This window comes from Stegodyphus dumicola, chromosome 6 (assembly GCF_044657685.1).
Source record: "Stegodyphus dumicola isolate Sdum_Otavi_A_Nest chromosome 6, ASM4465768v1".
In the NCBI taxonomy this organism is placed as follows: Eukaryota; Metazoa; Arthropoda; class Arachnida; order Araneae; family Eresidae; genus Stegodyphus; species Stegodyphus dumicola.
The window spans coordinates 185,074,490-185,092,952 of record NC_140773.1 but is presented as its reverse complement, the minus strand read 5'-3'; the positions used below and the strand labels follow the sequence as shown (position 1 = coordinate 185,092,952).

At 32.5% G+C, this 18,463-nt stretch overlaps 1 protein-coding gene across 3 annotated transcripts in view; it reads right to left on the bottom strand.

Moving 5' to 3' along the window:
• Positions 1–18,463, bottom strand: part of LOC118192352 (epidermal growth factor receptor substrate 15-like 1) — a 149,652-nt gene that overhangs the window by 105,736 nt on the left and 25,453 nt on the right. For all 3 annotated transcript variants that reach the window (XM_035363296.2, XM_035363297.2, XM_085819268.1), the window contains exons 5-6: positions 9,236–9,283; positions 9,069–9,152 (exon numbers count right to left, since the gene is read on the bottom strand). In XM_035363296.2, the coding sequence (XP_035219187.2) occupies positions 9,069–9,152; positions 9,236–9,283 (132 nt within the window). The remainder of the gene's footprint in view (positions 1–9,068; positions 9,153–9,235; positions 9,284–18,463) is intronic.

Sequence of the window (18,463 nt, the reverse complement as noted above, 5' to 3'; positions counted from 1 at the left end):
ATGCCTTACAAAATCCCAGACATCCTTCTTCTATCATAGCGAAGAATCAGTATATGCTGAAGAAGCATTCACCGACAACGAGTACCCTCATTTCTTGGATAAAGTACACGCCAGCATTCAAGGTAAAGAGGAAGCCGACAGGCTAGCAAAAGAAGCAGCTCTCAATATTGACGCTCAAAGCATTATAACCAAACTAATGTGGTCTCACCTTAAAAAAGTGACATGGACAGCAGCTCAGCATCAGTAGCAATGGGAATGGGACACTAACAAACAAAGCAGAAAGACCTATGAATATTGTCATAAAGTTTCATGCGACCATCTTGAATTATCCCCACAAATAACGAGATTTGTGATGGGGCACAGGCTTTTCTCCTCCTATTACTATGAGCGAGGAATTGCAAATAGCAAAAGATATGTCTGTAGAGCCATGAGCAAACCAGACCATTACTTCCCCCAATGCCCTGTAACTGCACAGTGGCATGTGCAGCTTCCGGAACAGGCAGTTTCTCATAAACATTATCAGATCAAACAGCCAGCATTTCGCAGCAAAGTATGCAAGATGATGCAGAAACTGGAGGAATTGGGAACAGACTTGTGCAGTGCATAATAGATACCAGTCAATCTCTCTCTTTTATTTATTTATTTATTTTCCTGCAGATATAGCAGAGTTCAGCATTGCGTAAGTACTGTATATATTATGAAACATGTATGTTGTATGTATTATGGCCAGTGAAAATTTAAGCATGTACAGTCAAAAGTCATTAATTCGGATACCCATAATTCGGAATGATCTATAATCCGGACCTCAAAACTAAAAACTTTCTGCGCATGCGCCGCGTTGACACATGCGCATAGGCGTTTACGCATGCGCGTAAGACCTTTTACGACTGCGCATATGAGTGTGCGCAAGTGCAGAATACGTTTTCGCGTGCGCATATTATGTATAATGGACATATAAGCTAAAATTATCTAATTATCTATTTCAGTTAATGTTGATGATTGCATGGCTCCTTAATTTTCGAATTGGATCCGGCTTATTATTTTTTGCAGACTGTAAGAGCAATTTTATAAAAGTAAGCTTAAACTTTCGATTATATCAAATAGAATTTCCGATATATATTTGTTAATATGTAAAGGATCTAAAGCGAAAGTATGTTTTGAAATCCGAAATCTGTTTATCAATTTCACGCTGCTCGGCGGGGGGATCGCCGCGGCGGCGCGTAATGAATTGGAAGTTGATCTGTCAACACTATCCTTATCTTCAGCGCAGATGTTTTTATTTTATTTGGCTTATAATTCCTTACCAAATGTAGTATTTCATCTCGATATGCTCCGTCTTTGATATGATTTAAAACAAGTTCCTCGTCATTATAATTCGCTTTCGATAGCGAAGAAAGTGACAGAGGTTATTGAAAACGAAAAAATTTCAATTGACAAATTAATGGGTGTTCTAGACACAGCAATTATAGGACTTGAACAGCGGAACTTTGTAACTGAACAAGAAATTATGTCTGCTTAATAGAATTAAAGAGAAAGTATTATCACATGAAACGAAGCAAAACTTAAACAACTTACATTGAAAGAAATGTTTAATAAAGTAAACAAATAAATATTAAGCTTTTTCTTTTTGCAAATTTTGATACCCTTTAGATCATAATTGTTCTTTATTTCATAAATTACGGTTTCATATTTTTAATTTTAGAATTTCTGCATGCCATCTTACGAGATTTAAACTGATGATCTATAATCCGGAATCGCTGAAGTCCCGACGAGTCCGGATTAACGACTTTTGACTGTATTATGAAACAGGATCAATGTATTATGAACTATGCAAGCATGTATGGTCTATGCGTAAGCATGTATTTTGAAACAGGATTTATGAACTACTTGTATGTAAGCATCTACTACGCTTTATGTCTATTATGAACTATGTAACTATGTAAACATGTATTATGAACTATGTATGCATGTTTTATGAACAGTATTAATGTGTGCCCTTATGGAGCCCATGAGGTGTTGACCCAGATAGTTGCGGAGTCTGGACTAAACCTGAATAGTCTAAGTACGCTGCACAGGTGTTCAGACTCTGCTCTCAACTCTCTGGGTTAATAAATGGATAGTGACACAAGTAGCGGCCTTCTTCTTTTTTAGACTAGGTCATAATCTCCAAACTTATTTAACTTTTTCAGTCTTCTGGTAATGCTAAACAACCTTCTTTCTGCTTCATTTCTATTTGAGGAGATGCTTGGGTCAATACAAGTCCACGGAAGACCAACACATTAATGGGCATCTTCACTTCTAGCAAGTTCTTTAAGGAACATGTCATAGGCTAACTCCTCTTCTTCCTTCTCAGACAATTCTTGAGCAGGATCATTAATTCCTATTGTTTCTAGCTGCCACAAATCTAGAATGTTCAGTTCTCTCAGAGATAAATTAGTCCTCAACGTGGCTGTACCACTACTCACAATAACCTTGGGATGGATTCTCTAAATCACTGCAGATTGTCCATCCAAGTTTTCTCTGAATTGCAGTTAAACCATTGTTCAGCTGCTTAATTTGACCCATTAGGAGTTGGTCGTAAGCGTCACTCCCAATTAAAATTTCTATTTCTGCACTCCCAATATCTGATAGTCTATTTTTTTAAAGCTTTTCTAGCTTCTTTCTTATGATCTTCTTTTCCTATGATCAACCCTCTCAACTCTTCTACAGTTAAATACAGAAAATCTGTCACACTATTATTTGTTACTATTTGTCAGATAACTCACTTTTTCTTATCACTTCATCATTTACTCATATTTGTAAATCATTTGATTGAGACTACAATTCTAACATTCTTTCTGCAATTATTCTACAACTTTTGTAATCTTTTTAACAAAAGATTGCTTAAATCCTTTAAGAATAACTTCTTAAAGGATTTAAGCATTGCAAATACTACACACCCCTCTAACGTAGTCTTCTGTGTGTGGCCCTTGTGAATTAGCAATCGTATGAAGTACAGTACAAAGTCCACAATCCAGACGTCCATTATCCGGAATGATCTAAAATCCGGACCTCAAAGCCACACTTTTTTTTTTTAATTAATGCACATGCGATTTTTCCTTCCATAATAAATCCTGTGGAGATTTTCACTTAAAAATTCCGATTCTTAATTTCACTTAGGCACTAAATAAAATACCTCGTTATGGAAAAACAATCATGTAAGCTAAATTTGTGAGATTAATAATTTGGCTCCGTAGCTGAGTATCTACTTCGCATACATCTCAAACTGAAACATTCACCTATTTTATATCCCTGACGTCGACCTGGCAAGTCATTATTTATTATATTTTGCTTTCATCACTGCATGTTTATCAATACATGACAGCTTCAGTAATAACTCATGCTGTGATGTCTAAACTTTTTTTTTATATTAGTAATTGAATAACAAGAGTATGGCAACCCTTTATGCTAACATTATGCTTGGCAATGATTATAGATTTTTAAATGCTATAAGAAATGCTGACGAGGAAAAATTCAACAAAAATTTCTTCTCATATGCTAAAAATAGATTTTGTTAATGAAGCTCATAGGCCAAAAGATTACATTTAGTGCTATTTTAATTAAGATTAACTGATATGTTATTTACCATAAGCTCAGAAGCGGCGGCAGAATATGTCAGCACCGGATGGCAGAATTTACAGAAGATGAAATTTATGGAATTTGGGGAAGTACCAAGCGGCAAAATTAAGAGATGAGAAGTATTTATGATTTAGGGAAAGCACTGGGATCCAAAGTTTAGGCACGGTGAAAATTTAGAACTTACGAAAGCGCTTTATAGCAGAATTTAGGACCCGTAGAGACTGCACTAGGCAGTATCAAGTGCCGGCCCTAGATAAAGCCTTAAGTATATGTGGGAGTTTCTTTATTCAGGACTCGGATTAGATTGAAGCATGCGCAAGAAATAACCATAGGTATAGTAAATAACTAATACAACTCAGGCTTAATTCAGTATGCAACAGGAGCAAGACAAAATTTAGCGAAACAACTTGGCTTTCATTGCCAATCTTGTGATATACAGCCAATAATGTATAACAGACGCTATTAAGTTAGGCTAAAATTATCTTTACTGATTCTAAGGCATTTCTATTAATGTAGCAGACTGCACTGCTTCCTGATCTTCTGATTTGATCCAGCTTATTATTTTTTGCAGACAGTTATTATTACGGAAATTTTATAAAAACTAAGCTTGAACTTTCGATTATGTCGAAAAGACTTTACAATTCTGGAGTTGCCAAAGGATCTACAAAGCGAAACCATGTTTCGATGTCCATTAAACAAAAAGTGGAATTGCTGCAAAAAATGGATAAAGGCATCTCTGTCTCATTATGCGAGGAGTATGGCACTGGAAAGTCCATTGTATATGACACAAGAAAAAAGAAAAAGGAACTTTTTGAATTTTTTGTGGAAGCATCTTAAACATGTTTCAACTTACATTGAAAGAAATGTTTAATTAAAGTAAGCAAATAAATATTAAGCTTTCTTTTGTAAATTTTGATACCCTTTAAATCACAATTGTTCTTTATTTCATAAATTACCATATTTTTAATTGTACAATTTCAGCATGCCATCTTACCAGCTTTAAATTGATGATCTATTATCCGGAAAAATCCCAAACTGCTGAAGTCCCGACCAGTCTGGAGTTCGGACTTTGTACTGTATTTTAAATGTTTTAATTGCCCCATTTGCAGCTTCTGCTAAAAAACCTTATGTGTTACCAATCCTGACTCATTAGCTCCTTCAGTAGTACGCTTTCTTTGGTTCTGGGAGAAAAAAAAAATATGCAACTTTCTAATGGTCAAGCTAAGTTCTTCCATTAGTTCGATACCATCTCTAAATCTCCAAACAACAATTACAATATCACTTTCACATAACCAGCTCCTTAAACCTCCTGCTTCTTTCTAATGTGATCTGTTATTCTGAGAGCAAAATAAGGCCATAAAAAATCTAAAATATGTTATACTGGACTTACAATTAACATCAGCTTTACAAGCAATCTACCCTTGTATTATAAATAGGTTTTTCTTCGAAAATAGTAGTCATAATTCCTCTCTGTAGATGTAGGTTCAATCTAATACCAAAATAGTTTTGTCTTCCCTTTGAGCAAACACATTTTTAGCAAAACCTCTTGTATGGTTTCAAACAAAATCATCTCAACTTATTACATGATTTAAGCCAAGATGTACAGGTATGAACACATATGTAAAAGCTTTCCTAACAGATTGAACACACCTTTCTATTTTATCTTTGGATAAGGCAAAAAGAGTTGACAAAATGCCATAAGAAAGTCCAATTTTTGTTTTGTTAAAAATATTGCTAATGAAGTATGAATACTTTTGTTTGCTAAACTTCTTAGTCAGCCTTCTTTCATGTTCAGCAAGTTATCAAAATGTTCAAAACAAGTTCCAGTAAGTCAGCAATAATCATTATTTTTCAATATGCTGGGTATATCCAAGGTTAATCCTTTTCTAAACTGTGTTTAGCTCCTGAAGTAGTTCTGATATATCAGTGTCATTGAAAATACTTTGTTCTGATAACTTTGATAGATTTAAGTGTCTTTCAAAAAGTGTCCATTTAGATGAACTGACAAGACTGATCTCCTTTAATCGTTTTGGTCCTAATGGCCACATACGTCCCAGAGATTAGATTTCATTCCCTACTGGATAAATAAAACCCACTTTTAAATAGGTTTTTATGTTTGCAGTATTTTTAAGGAATTAGGAAATAGGAAATAAATATATGACTAAAGAAACCTGGCCTATTTTGCTAAATGCGTCAGGTTGCACTTTGTAAAGACTGCTTTAAACCATATCATACTTGTACTGAAAGAATAAAATATTTGATACATTTCATTTTATTATTTATTCACATGCAGTATTAAGGTTATTATCACAATATCCTAGATGATTGGGACATATTATCCCAGGAGATTCCGAGGAAATGGGAAAAGTTAAAAACTTTAAACTAATATTACACTTCTTTTAGTATGTCAACATTAAACTACTTTTCAGCTAAATTTTAATCACGCAAAAGTTGGGTCGAAAGGGTTAAGTAGAATAAAACTACAGTTTATAAAAAAACCTACAATAAGCCTCTTGTATGATAAGCTTGTTTTGACTATTGCACACACAATACATTGCCTACGAGTCTCAGCAGTGCGACAAATAGGAATCACGTCTTTTGCCCAAGATGTAATAGTTCCTTTTCTTATTTCTGCAGAAGCAGATGCTCATGGGAAATATCGCTGACATGACTATTTGATCTTGGTTTTTCTGAAACATTCTCGTGAATTCTCAATTCAACAGAATGCAAAGTATTGCCCTTTCAATGTTTATAGCCTTCCAAATAAAATTTAACACAAACTCTGCTGTTTCACCCCGAAATGGAACTTTTTCAAGTTTTAAGCATTCTAATATCTTTGTATTTTGAAATATTTAAAATCATCTAAAGTTTCTTGAATTTCAGAGGAATCGCAACTGTAATATATAGGCGTTTTACAGCACAAGACTTCAGTTTAAACCAAATAAAACAAAACACATTTGTTATGGTAAACAAATAACTGTAAGCAACCAAGAAATATAGAGAAAATGAAATAAAATATCAAACTACCTTCAATTATTACAAGTTTCATTATATATGATCCCAACTCAATTTCATACAAGTTCATTTTTTCACTATAAGCATGAGCGAGTACAATTTTGATTCTTATATATGTCAAAGGTTTTATATTATCACACTACATATTTAAAAATCTTCGCAGTTCTCTGTAAGAAATCCCTTGTTCCCTTTAGCTCGTATAAAGTAATCAACTAAAACCACAAAAAAAAAAGGTGATTTTTAGATCTCCAATCTTTATCAAATGTAACAATGCCAACTATGTAAAATGTCACATCTTCAAATGTTAAGCTTGAAAAAATAGTACTTTTTTAAAAAATTTCCCTTGTACATTAAAAAAAGTTACTATTGGAGCCCAAAAAAAAAAAAAAAAAAAAAAAAAAAAGGGATCACAATTCCTCCTTTATATAAATGGCCCTCACCTCTTTGCTAAATAATTGCTTTTTCAAAGAAACAACGCACATGAGATTCAGCAAAAGTTTTTGATTTTATAACTTATGAAACATCTAAATACAATGAAACTAAAAATTTCTATATTTTGAAGATTTTTTTTAAATACCTTTCTTGAAATAAGGAAATAGTATTTAATGGATAAATAGCACTAGGAAATGGTATAATACAAATCAATAATTTCAACTTTTATTTGTCAATGAATAATTTAAAAAATTTTTCAAAACTCAAATATGTTCCTCAGGGTAACAAAATAACAGCTCACAGGGATAATAATAGTTCCTTGAATTGCAAAAGGAGATTTTAAAAAAGAGATAAGTAATTCTAAGCTTTAAACATAGAGCAAACTTATAAACTATAAATCAGTAATATAGTAACATGGGTAGACTACAAATTCATAAACTGTAAATCAGTAGTATGAGTAGACTATAAGATTTATAAACTATAAATTTTGAAGGGCAGTTTACTATCTCAAATATATATAAATACAATATAATTTGCACATGTATAAAACAGAATTACTTAAACTTTTCTAACAGTCAATTTCTTTAAAAATTTCTCTCGACATTTTTATTGACACTTTTAACTTTAGTGTTACATCATTATGAAAGGACATCATTATGACAGCAACAATGGGGGAAGGAGAAGAAGAAGAAGAAGTAAAGGCTAATGAGACTAATTTTAATTTATTTAATATAAACTAAAACAGATTTATACACTATAAATCAGTACTATTATTAATCAATAGTAGTAAACTATAAACCAGGGCTTCCCAAAGTGTAGATCGCAAAAAGTTATTTTCAGAATTCTTCAGCTCTTTTCACTTGACTTCCTGCTTGTTTCATGAGAAAAAAAGTTCTTTTTAGAACTATTACCACATACTCTGTCTGTTTTATAGGGGGGGGGGAAGATGAATAATTTTGTTTTCTCATTTTACTGGTTTCATTTGCTAAAACATTTTACTTGCTTTGTTGCTGAAAAATTCTCATAAACACTTTTATTCACGAAAATATTATATCATACTAGTTTATAATTTTGCAAATTTTCTGCACTGTATAGTTAATTTACAGAAAATAGTTAAGTTCTACTTTTTGTTTTAAATAGACTATGGCTCTGAAATCAAATAAATTTACATTTGCTTGCAAACTCAAAGGACTTATGGCCCCAAAATCATTACTGCCTGGGCCTATGGCACCAAAATCATGCTATAACTCCTTAAAATTATGTTTTTATGTTGATTAAGGAGAGGGTATAGTTAATAACCTGTAGCAGCTATTATATATACATAAATACATGATGTATGCATGATAAGTTATCATTTTTCAAATATGTAATACTTTTCTATTAAGAAAAATTTCCTCACTTAGTTCAGTTGCTTTATATTTATATTTTCTTTCCATACTCATGGTTTCCTGAGAATTTTCATTATATTCTAGGTATGTAGGACATCACAGTTTTAGAATTTGGTGAAAAATGATTAAGAACAATTTATACATTTTTTTTCAATAACAAAGTTTGATGACAATCAGTGGCATAGCTAGGATTCCAGCGCCCAGAGACAGCTGAAGAATTTGCGCCCCTTTCTATGTGCCTAGAATGGAAAACATTTCATTAAAAAATTTTGTAGCATGTATTTGGCACTGCCTGGATGCTGCGCCCAGGGACAGGTGTACCACTCTTGCCCCACCCTAGCTATGCCGCTGATGACAATAGCCCCAAGCAGGAGAGAAACCAATATTTCCCACTGTTCCATCTTCAATTTCTTAACAAAGTGAATATTACATAAAATAATAAATAAAAAGTGTTTAAACTTCCTTCAGTACACAGACAATTTTGTGTAGGCTTGTCAGAAATTATTACTTAGCACCTTAACTTAGATTGGTTGAAAAAAATTAGTCCAAAAATTCTGTAAATATTATAATAAAAACTTCCTAATTTTAAATATGAAAATAAGAAATGTTACTTACTGGTTTAACTTTATCTCCAGGTAATTTGCCTGAAACAGGACCCATAGAATAAAACATTTCTTCATATTTTTTCCTTTCAACAGGCTAAAAATTAAGAACAATGTCACTTGCTTTTGTTCACACAGAAGAAATTTCACAAATATAAAATTTAATGACTTTTCTCTTACCTTTATAGTCCAGTCCACAGCAGGAGAGTTTCTGCCACTTAAAGTTTGCTACGATAAAATTACAGTTTATATAAATATATATAGTAAAATAAATATCCAAATGAATATGAAGATACAGATGAACTGTTTTCATTATAAAATCATTTTAAAAGGAGAAAGTTTGTGATTTGATCAGTTTAAATATTTCTTGAATTTTTTGAAAACTGAATAACTGCTAGAAAATGCAATTGTGATTAAGTATATACCCTTCTCAGTCATTAGCAAAAAATTTAAAATCAAGATAGAACACATAAATATAGCACAGATTCTCATTTTGACCTAAATGTGCATTATATATTGAGCAATTTTTATGTACTAACAATGATTGAAAAAATATGTAATACAAATATTTTTCTTTTTTTCCTTCTTTAAACTGAAGGTTTAATAACTTCTTTAATTTTAATATTTGAATTGCTTTCACATTTTTAATGACATTAATTTCAATGAAATGCTATAATTTATATTACTTAAATAACTACAAAGTTATGATTGGTTAATTTATTTTTTAAAATTTATTTTGTATGTTTTGTTAATTACTGCATTTTTCCTGTGATAATTTTGAAAAAGGACTTTGAAATACTGATGCAGAGATGCATCTAACATGAATACCATTCAAAAAATTAGTTACATTTTGACTAAATTCTTATTAAAGTTAATCGCTGTTATTCACAATTTAATTATTTCTGCAACAGCAGATATTTTCAGGTGAAGGCTTTCAAGTACCACAATCTGCTAATACAATAATGAATATTAAATAACTGATTATTCTTTTTTAATGTACAGTATAAAGAGAGATGTGCAAATATTATATCTAATGATAGCTCAAATGAAATTTATTAAAATAGATTTTAACATATTAATAACAACCCTAAATTATAATGTATACACAATATGACAAAATAAAGCAACTGATATCTAACAGAGAGGCAGACAAACCTATACTAGTTTAATGTTAGACTTTTACCTAAATTAAAATAATCTCACATAAAATTACCAAAATCAGCCTCAGGAAAATAAAAAAAAAATCTGATGTGTACACTACATGACTTCCTTGCATGGAATATTAAATTATACGCATTTTTTCTTGCATTTCATTTAAACTTATTGAATTAAATTAAATCTACTTCGTCGATAGCGCATAAATCACAAAAGAATAAATGCACTCTTTAAAATTCACTACATGCTTTTACCATAGTGACACTCTGGCGCTCGGTTCACTTAATAGCATTATATTTCATTCATATTATAACTCAGAATGCACAAAAAAATTTATATCATTTGAAGAATTATCTAATCATTGCCACATGTTCCATTCAAATACTATAATAAATTTAGAACGATGTATAAAAGAAATTAAGCAAAAAAAAAAAAAAGTTTTTCACAGACGGTTTACTATTTCTCATTCAATTAATTCAGTTCTAACTTCGCGACAAGGCAAAAATTCATAAAACTCAAAATATCTATATTAAAAATTACGAAGCAAATCTTAAACACTTATTTCCTCGAAAAAAATTCAGAGAGGATTAAGCATGATTTTATTCACAAAAATAAATGAGGGCGTTATCTTTGTTGTTGCGAAGCTTAGTCTATCTAGATTGGCAGCAAATCTACTATTCTGCTGTTTCAAATGTAAAAAAATATGTCCACCATGTTATTTAAAAATGAGGCTTAACCGCACTTAAACAGCTTTTAAATTATTGATAATTGTACAAATATTGCTTGCAGATTTACTAAAGGCATAAAAACCTAAACCGGAAGATAAGAACAACACAATTCAATCATTTTTAAAGCAAAAAATGCACAATTTACAAACATATAAGAGTAAAGAAACTGAGATCACTGAGCAGGGTAATAGAGTGGATATATATATAAATATATTTATATACGTTTGGTGCGATCAATTGCTACCAAAATATGAGGTGCACATCTACATGTTATAGCAGTCCTACATACAAAATTTCAACGTTCTGAGGCTAACTCGTTTTTGAGTCATGCGAGATACGTACGTACAGACACCACAAAAAATTATCTTCAGAATTAATTTTAAAGCAGTTTTATTTTTTTGGGGGGGGGAGGAAAAGAGTTTTTATTCTGTCCTTATGTACAGATGTCACACAAAAACATCGTTAAATTTCATTTCATAGTAGTCAAAATGGATATTTTTGTTGAAATATGCTGCCTGAAACTTTTCGTAATTACAATACTTCCTTTTTACTTTGTACAAGGAAGAAAAAAACTCAATTTAAGGAAAATCAGTCAGTAAGATACCTTTTCTTCAAGATGCGGAAGTATCTAGGAAGAATGTGTTGAAAAAGTGAAAACGAGAGCTGAAAATACACTCTTCATTTTAAAATGATTCGCTTAAGCTATACATCAGCTATAAGATGTACATGTGGCTCATTTTCACTTATTATTAAGGAACTTAAGGTTCAAATATGTTTAAAGAGCTGGGTTAATATTATAAACTAAAGTGCTGCAACTCATAACATAAACTGTTAAACTTTGTTTATAAAAAGCATATTTTATTATGTAATTCTAAATTCTTTTTAAACACATAGAAGATTTTAAAAAGTATGGAATGGAAGCATGTTCATTTCCAGATTGTACATAATAATAGATACTTATTTCTTTAGCATTATATTTGTGATGTATGGGTGACACCAACCAACAAGATGTATAGAGGCGTATCTTGCATATGCACCTTGTTCTGAAGGCGCCAAATCTGAGGGCTGAAAATCTGAAGGCGCCAAAAGTTTAGTTTCCCAGCGGGAGACTGACAGAAAGGTCATAAGGAAAGCTCGCGGGAGCCATTAATGAAACCGATATTAGCTTGTATTACTTTATATACGAGGGCCATCCAGGAAGTAGATTACGTTTCCGTCTGTGTCCGCTAGGGGCGGGGCTAGCGCGGCCATCTTGGGGTCAGAGCGTTGCGCAGCTCAGTCTGCATCTAGCCGTGCTAGTGAGAGGTTCGTGCTGTGCTCCGTTCAGATACTGTGACGGTTTGAAATGTCTGCGTTAATTGAAAATCCCGCGAGCTGCGAGGTGCGCTCAGTAATAAGGTTTCTGACTGCAAAAAACTGTAAACCGATAGAAATCTATCGGCAGCTTCGTGAAGTGTATGGGGACAACATTATCACTGAAGGTGGAGTGCGTCAGTGGGTCATAAGATTTCAAAATGGCCGAATCAATGTTCACGACGAAGATCGAAGTGGGAGACCCAGCATAGTGACCGCCGAACTTCTCGAAAAAGTCGATGCTAAAGTCTGTGAAAATCGAAATTTCACAATAACGGAACTTTCTTTGAGTTTTCCACAAATTTCGCGAAGTTTGTTGCACGAAATCATCAGCGAAAACCTTGGTTACCACAAGTTTTGTGCAAGATGGAAGGCAAGAAGAGGTAACGAAGTGGTTGAAGGCGCAGGCGGCCGAATTTTTCGACGAAGGAATTTCCAAGCTCGTACATCGCTACGATAAATGCCTTAATTTGTATGGTGACTATGTAGAAAAGTAGTATTTGAGTGTGGCTTTCATCTGTATATAATAAAATTTGTTTCCTATACTTTGTTTATTTTTTTATTCCAAAACGTAATCTACTTTCTGGATAGCCCTCGTATTTCAGTTATTAGTATTGTAGTTTAGTACTATTTTTGTGTTTGTGCAATAAATGTTCAAAATACAAAAAGTGGATTTACTTTTCTATGAGGCGGAGGATGAAGAAAGGGGTGATATTACACACTCTCCCACTCAAACCAGAGCTTTAGATGACAGTAGAGAAACTTCAAGAGAAGCAGGTAGGAAGCTTTTGATTTTATTTTACTTAAAGTATAGATGTACTGAAGATATATATATATATATATATATAATACATATAAATTAAAAATTTATAAGAATACTAAGAAAGAAGATTTAGTAAACCTTCTTGGTGAAATTGAAAATACACAAACTGTTGGTTTAGCAGTGGTCCAATTAAAAGGTAAAATTGAGGACAGTAAAATATTTAAAGATGATACCAGAATTTGTAATTGGATTATTAAACTCAATAGTTGAGGAAAGAAAAATTAGAGAAGAAAATGAAATAAAAGCTAGGGTACACAGTTAGCCCTAAAAGCTAAAAAAATTGAAAATGAAATAAAAGCTAGGGATGCACAGTTAGTCTTAGAAGCTCAAAAGATTGAATTTGAGAAACTAAAAATAAAGCGCTAGAGAAAGAATTAGAATTGGAAAAAGATAGAAGTCAGAACACAGCTAAAGATGGATCGAACACAGGTAAAGATGGATCTCGTGCAGATAAAGAATGATTACAGGTTCGAGAAATTATTGGAAAATTTGATAAAGAGTGTTAAAACATTAACTATTCCTATTCCAGGAAAATTGGAAAACTTCAATTTGTTTTCTCAAACATTAAAGAGAGCATTCGTAACTAAAAATGTACCACAGGAGCTCAAATCCGAAATTTTGATTAACATTTTAGGGGATAAGGCAACTAATATGTTATTTTACATTAATAATGAAGAACTAAAATGTTATGAACCCATTAAAAAACAAGTATTAAGAGAATATCAACCAACTGCTTATGAATTACCGAAGAGCACGACGTGATCCTAGAGAGTCACATGTTCAGTTCACTTCTAGACCGTCTGCAAACTTCCAGTATTACTGTCAATTATGCGAAGTTAATGATTTTGATACACTTTGTCAGCTAATGATTTTTGACAAACTTTTCCAAACGTTAGATAGAGAAATGGTAACTTACATTAATATTAAAACAGGAGAAAATTGGTTAAAACCTAAGGATTTAGCTAAAGAAGTTGACCTATATTTTGTAAACAAAGGCAAATCATTAAACGAAATCGCTTTTAACACTAACGAAAACATAGCTAAATCATCCCATTCTTCAAGAGAATCGAAATACATTCCGCCTCATATGAGAAACAACATAAATAAAAATAAATATCCACCCAAAAAACTGTTACATATGTGGAAAATTAACGCACCTCGTGAAAGCTTGTCCACAAAGAAACAAATCGGAAAAAACAAATACTCTTCTAAAAAAGGAAACACTAGAGAAAAATACTAGTGATAAAGTAATAGCAAAAATCGGATCTTCGTGCTTGTCAAATGAAATTTTTATGCAACCATTTCAAAAGGTAAATACTTGAGTTGCAGGTAACGAAATCCAAGCTATAATTGATTCAGATGCCGAGATTTCTGTTATAAATCCGAAACACATATCAAATTTCTCTATTGAGAACAACTGTAATATTGACCTAATTTCCGCATTTGGAGAAACCATCTCAGCTAAAGTGGCTAGAATTCCTATATCCATCAGAAATGTTGATAACCCTAATTTATTGAAATCTGTTGAAATATTAGCTTTAACAGAAAAACTTCATATACCCTGCGTAATTACTCCAAATGTTTATGATTTATTGACCTCTGAATCACATCTGCTTAGCGCCAATCTTGATTGCGACACAGTGTCTTCATCACAGATACGGGAAGTGAGGACATCAGTCAAAACAATTCCAAGGTGAAAGCTGCATTGATTTATTTATGACTTAAAAAGAGCAAAATTTAGTCATAAGTTACATTCAGGGTGAAAATGAAAGTGAGAATATATTAAATGTGGGTCAACATTTGGATGCCAGTATTTTTAAACAGCAAAGGGAATATGAGACATTACGCAATATCTATAAAGACGTGCAAAAAAATAAAAATAAATATTTTTAATGTATGATTTGATTTATCATAACGAAAGAACTTCCTGAGAAAAAGTTAGTCAATTGGTAGTGCCTAAAGTTAGAAGGAAACAATTTTTAAAATTAGCTCACGAATCCATTTTTGCAAATCATTCAGGTATGAGAAAAACAAAAGAAAGGATTCGTTATTCATTTTATTGGCCAAACATGTCACAAGATATTGAAGAATACTGTAAAACTTGTAAAGAATGTCAATTACAAAGTAGAGAAAGAACCAGCGATTGTATACCCATAGTTCCAGTTCAGAGACCTGAATTTCCATTTGACACACTGAACGTAGATATAATCGGTACAATTGAACCTCCATCAGCATGTAAACACAAATATGCACTATGTTTAGTCGACCAACACTCTAGGTGGCCAGAAGCTGTCCCTTTGAGAACAATTACAGCAAAATCAACATGTGACACATTATAAGAAATCTTTATGAGAGCAGGCATACCTCGGGTAATAGCTAGCGACCAAGGCACCAATTTTGTTGCAGAATTAACACAAGAATTTCATGCCAGATTAGGAGCAAGTCCTAGATTTGCAACACCAGGACATCCACAAAGTTCAAGATTAGTTGAACAGTATAACCAAGTTCTAAAACGTATGCTTTATCATATCATTAGAAACGACTCTAAAAATTGGGACAACACATTCCATACCTGCTATTCGCTTTCCGCGAAATTCCAAATTGTACTACGGGAGTATCCCCATTTAAATTAATGTATGGAAGAGAAGCCAGAGGTCCGTTGTCAGTATTAAAATCATCATGGTCAGAAGCAATTCCATTACCAATAAAATTGGGTAAAAGTGCTGTTGAATATCTATAGGAGCTAAAAATGAATTTAGAAATAGCAGCAGAGCAAGCATTCATAATAGCAGAATTGAAACAAGGTGCATATGCAAGATATGCTAATCGAAGAGCGATATATAAAGAATTCAATCCTGGAGATCAAGTGTACCTGCTGGTTCCAGATTCCAGTAATAAATTATATGCCAGATGGGCAGGACCTGCAGAAATAGTATCTCGTTGTAATCCAGATTCTTACAGAGTCAAACTGACAGATGGTACAATAAGAGATGACAGATGGTACAATTAATTTTTTTTTTTTATTTTAAATGACAGTTTAATTTACAGAATTAGTTTAAAATGAGAGAAAAAAACTATGCAGAACTAAACTATATTACAAGATTTAATGATGAAATTTCAGTTCAAAATATAGAAAATAAATAATAATAAGCCATATTAATTGTATTCGCTTGGCACCTAATAATAAATACAATTTATTTTTCCACTCATATTAATATTTAAATAATTTAACTTAAATCAAAGTTCTGAACATTTTCTAAATTTTCATTGCATAACAGTTTTCCCTTAACATATATTCCAAGCAAAGTAATTTAAGTAAAAAAAAAAAAGGAACATTTCTGAAATCAGGAGAGGGAAAATTGCTTCATGCAGTCATCCTTTAACAGTAAAAGCTTAACTAACCCACATACTTGGAAATTGCCAAATATTCCGTACAGTCGAGCGTAACTGGAAAAACAGGAGGGGGGAGATTTTAGCTGTTCTTTAGATTTCTCGGCTAAATAAATGATTTTGACATTTCAATATGCGCATCATATAAAAATAGACCAACGGAACTGAGAAATATTCTGCTTAGAAAGCACAGTAAAATTCTTTTAAGTGTTCATAAATAAATCTCAGACTGAACATCAAAATTAATTATCTCTGCAAAATACCGCAAATGTTATTGCGCAATACGTGCATTCTTCCATCCGTGATATTATGCAATCGGAATCAACAGCTGCTGGTATTTGGAAAATAAGAACTAAATAAAGGAAAAGAAAGAGACTCAACTGGGGTGTTTTTGATTCTAATTTTGAACAGACTATGTTAAATTTCCGGAATAGAATCTTCTTTGCTTGGATTGGGTAGACCGCAAAACTTTTAGTCCTATTCAATCCAGATTAGACAGTGACACACACAAAAAAAAAAAAAAAAAAAAAAAAAAAAAAGTCCGCTACTTCAATATTAGAGATTTTGCAGAGAAAGGGTGGAACCTACCAACCTTCATACTGTATAATGTATTGGCAATTTAAAAAAGGGGGGGAATTTATTTTGACTATTCGATTACTTTCCTTTTATTTAAGCCATTCCACCACATTCCTTAGAAAGCTAATCTGTGTAAAAATACACCCATTTTTGGAAGTTTATCTACACTTCAGCAGCTACTGAAACTATATTATTATAAATATTCATACATATGCTCATAATATAAGCATAACGATCATAATAAACACGAATATGAACAGACCACGCGGAACGAGAATCCAAATTATTAAAATCTTGATAGAAATTCAAACGTGTGTAGTATTTGGGTGGGAGGAAAAGAATATTGAATGCACCGGAATTTTCTACGGTTTTCGCAATTCTTTGACCAATAGAACGATGTGCACCTGTCTGTACTCTCGCGTGCACCATAGGTTACGTTAATGCAGAGAAAGGGGGAAAAGCTTATTTCCGGGAGTATGGTTCACCATCTGACGTTCCATATAAGGAAGAAAAGTTGTTTATTTAGTTTTGGCTTTGGTATGGGGGAAAAATGCACGTTCATTAAAAAAAGCACTAAAAGCAAAAAATAAGCACTAAAAACAAAAAATAAGGGCTTTAAAGAAAAAGTAAGCACCTATAAGGGCCTTTATATTTTATTTTCAAATATAAGGACTTATAAGCACTTGTAACGACCGCTACGAACCCTGTAGGAGAAGTCCATCCCACACCCAGTGTGAGTGACAAGTTCACTCATTTTCATCTTAGCAAAGTAGACTTAAGCCATTTAGATGATGATAAAAGGAATGACATGATGAACTTTTTAAGAAAATATGAAAACTTATTTATAAATAAGGTACAAATTGCCAAAGCAGGAGAACATAAAATAAGATTAAATGACACTGAAAGAAAGAAGCTATATGTTTATCGAATCCCTGAAGCATTGAAGCCGCAAGTAGACAAACAAATCGAAGAAATGTTGTCATTGGGATTGACTGAAGAAATCTGGAAAAGCCAAAGTGATATCCACCATTGATTTACTCAAAAAAGCTATTGGGCCATACAACTAGAAAGAGAAAGTCAAGAATTAGCATGCTTCAAGACACATCGGGCTCAGTATCAATTTAAAGTCATGCCTTTCAGGCTAAGCAACGCCTCTGCAACATTTCAGAGAGTGATGAACCAAGCCCTTGATAAATACAAACATTTTGCTCGAGCCTACGTCGATGACATAGCAATTTATTCAAATAGTTGGAATGAACATTTAGGACATCTTGACATTATTTCTTCAAAACTGTTAGAACTAAAGTTTTCCGTAAATCTCAAGAAATGTTCCTTCTCTAAAACTCACATTAAGTATCTAGGACATATCATCGGGCCCGGCAG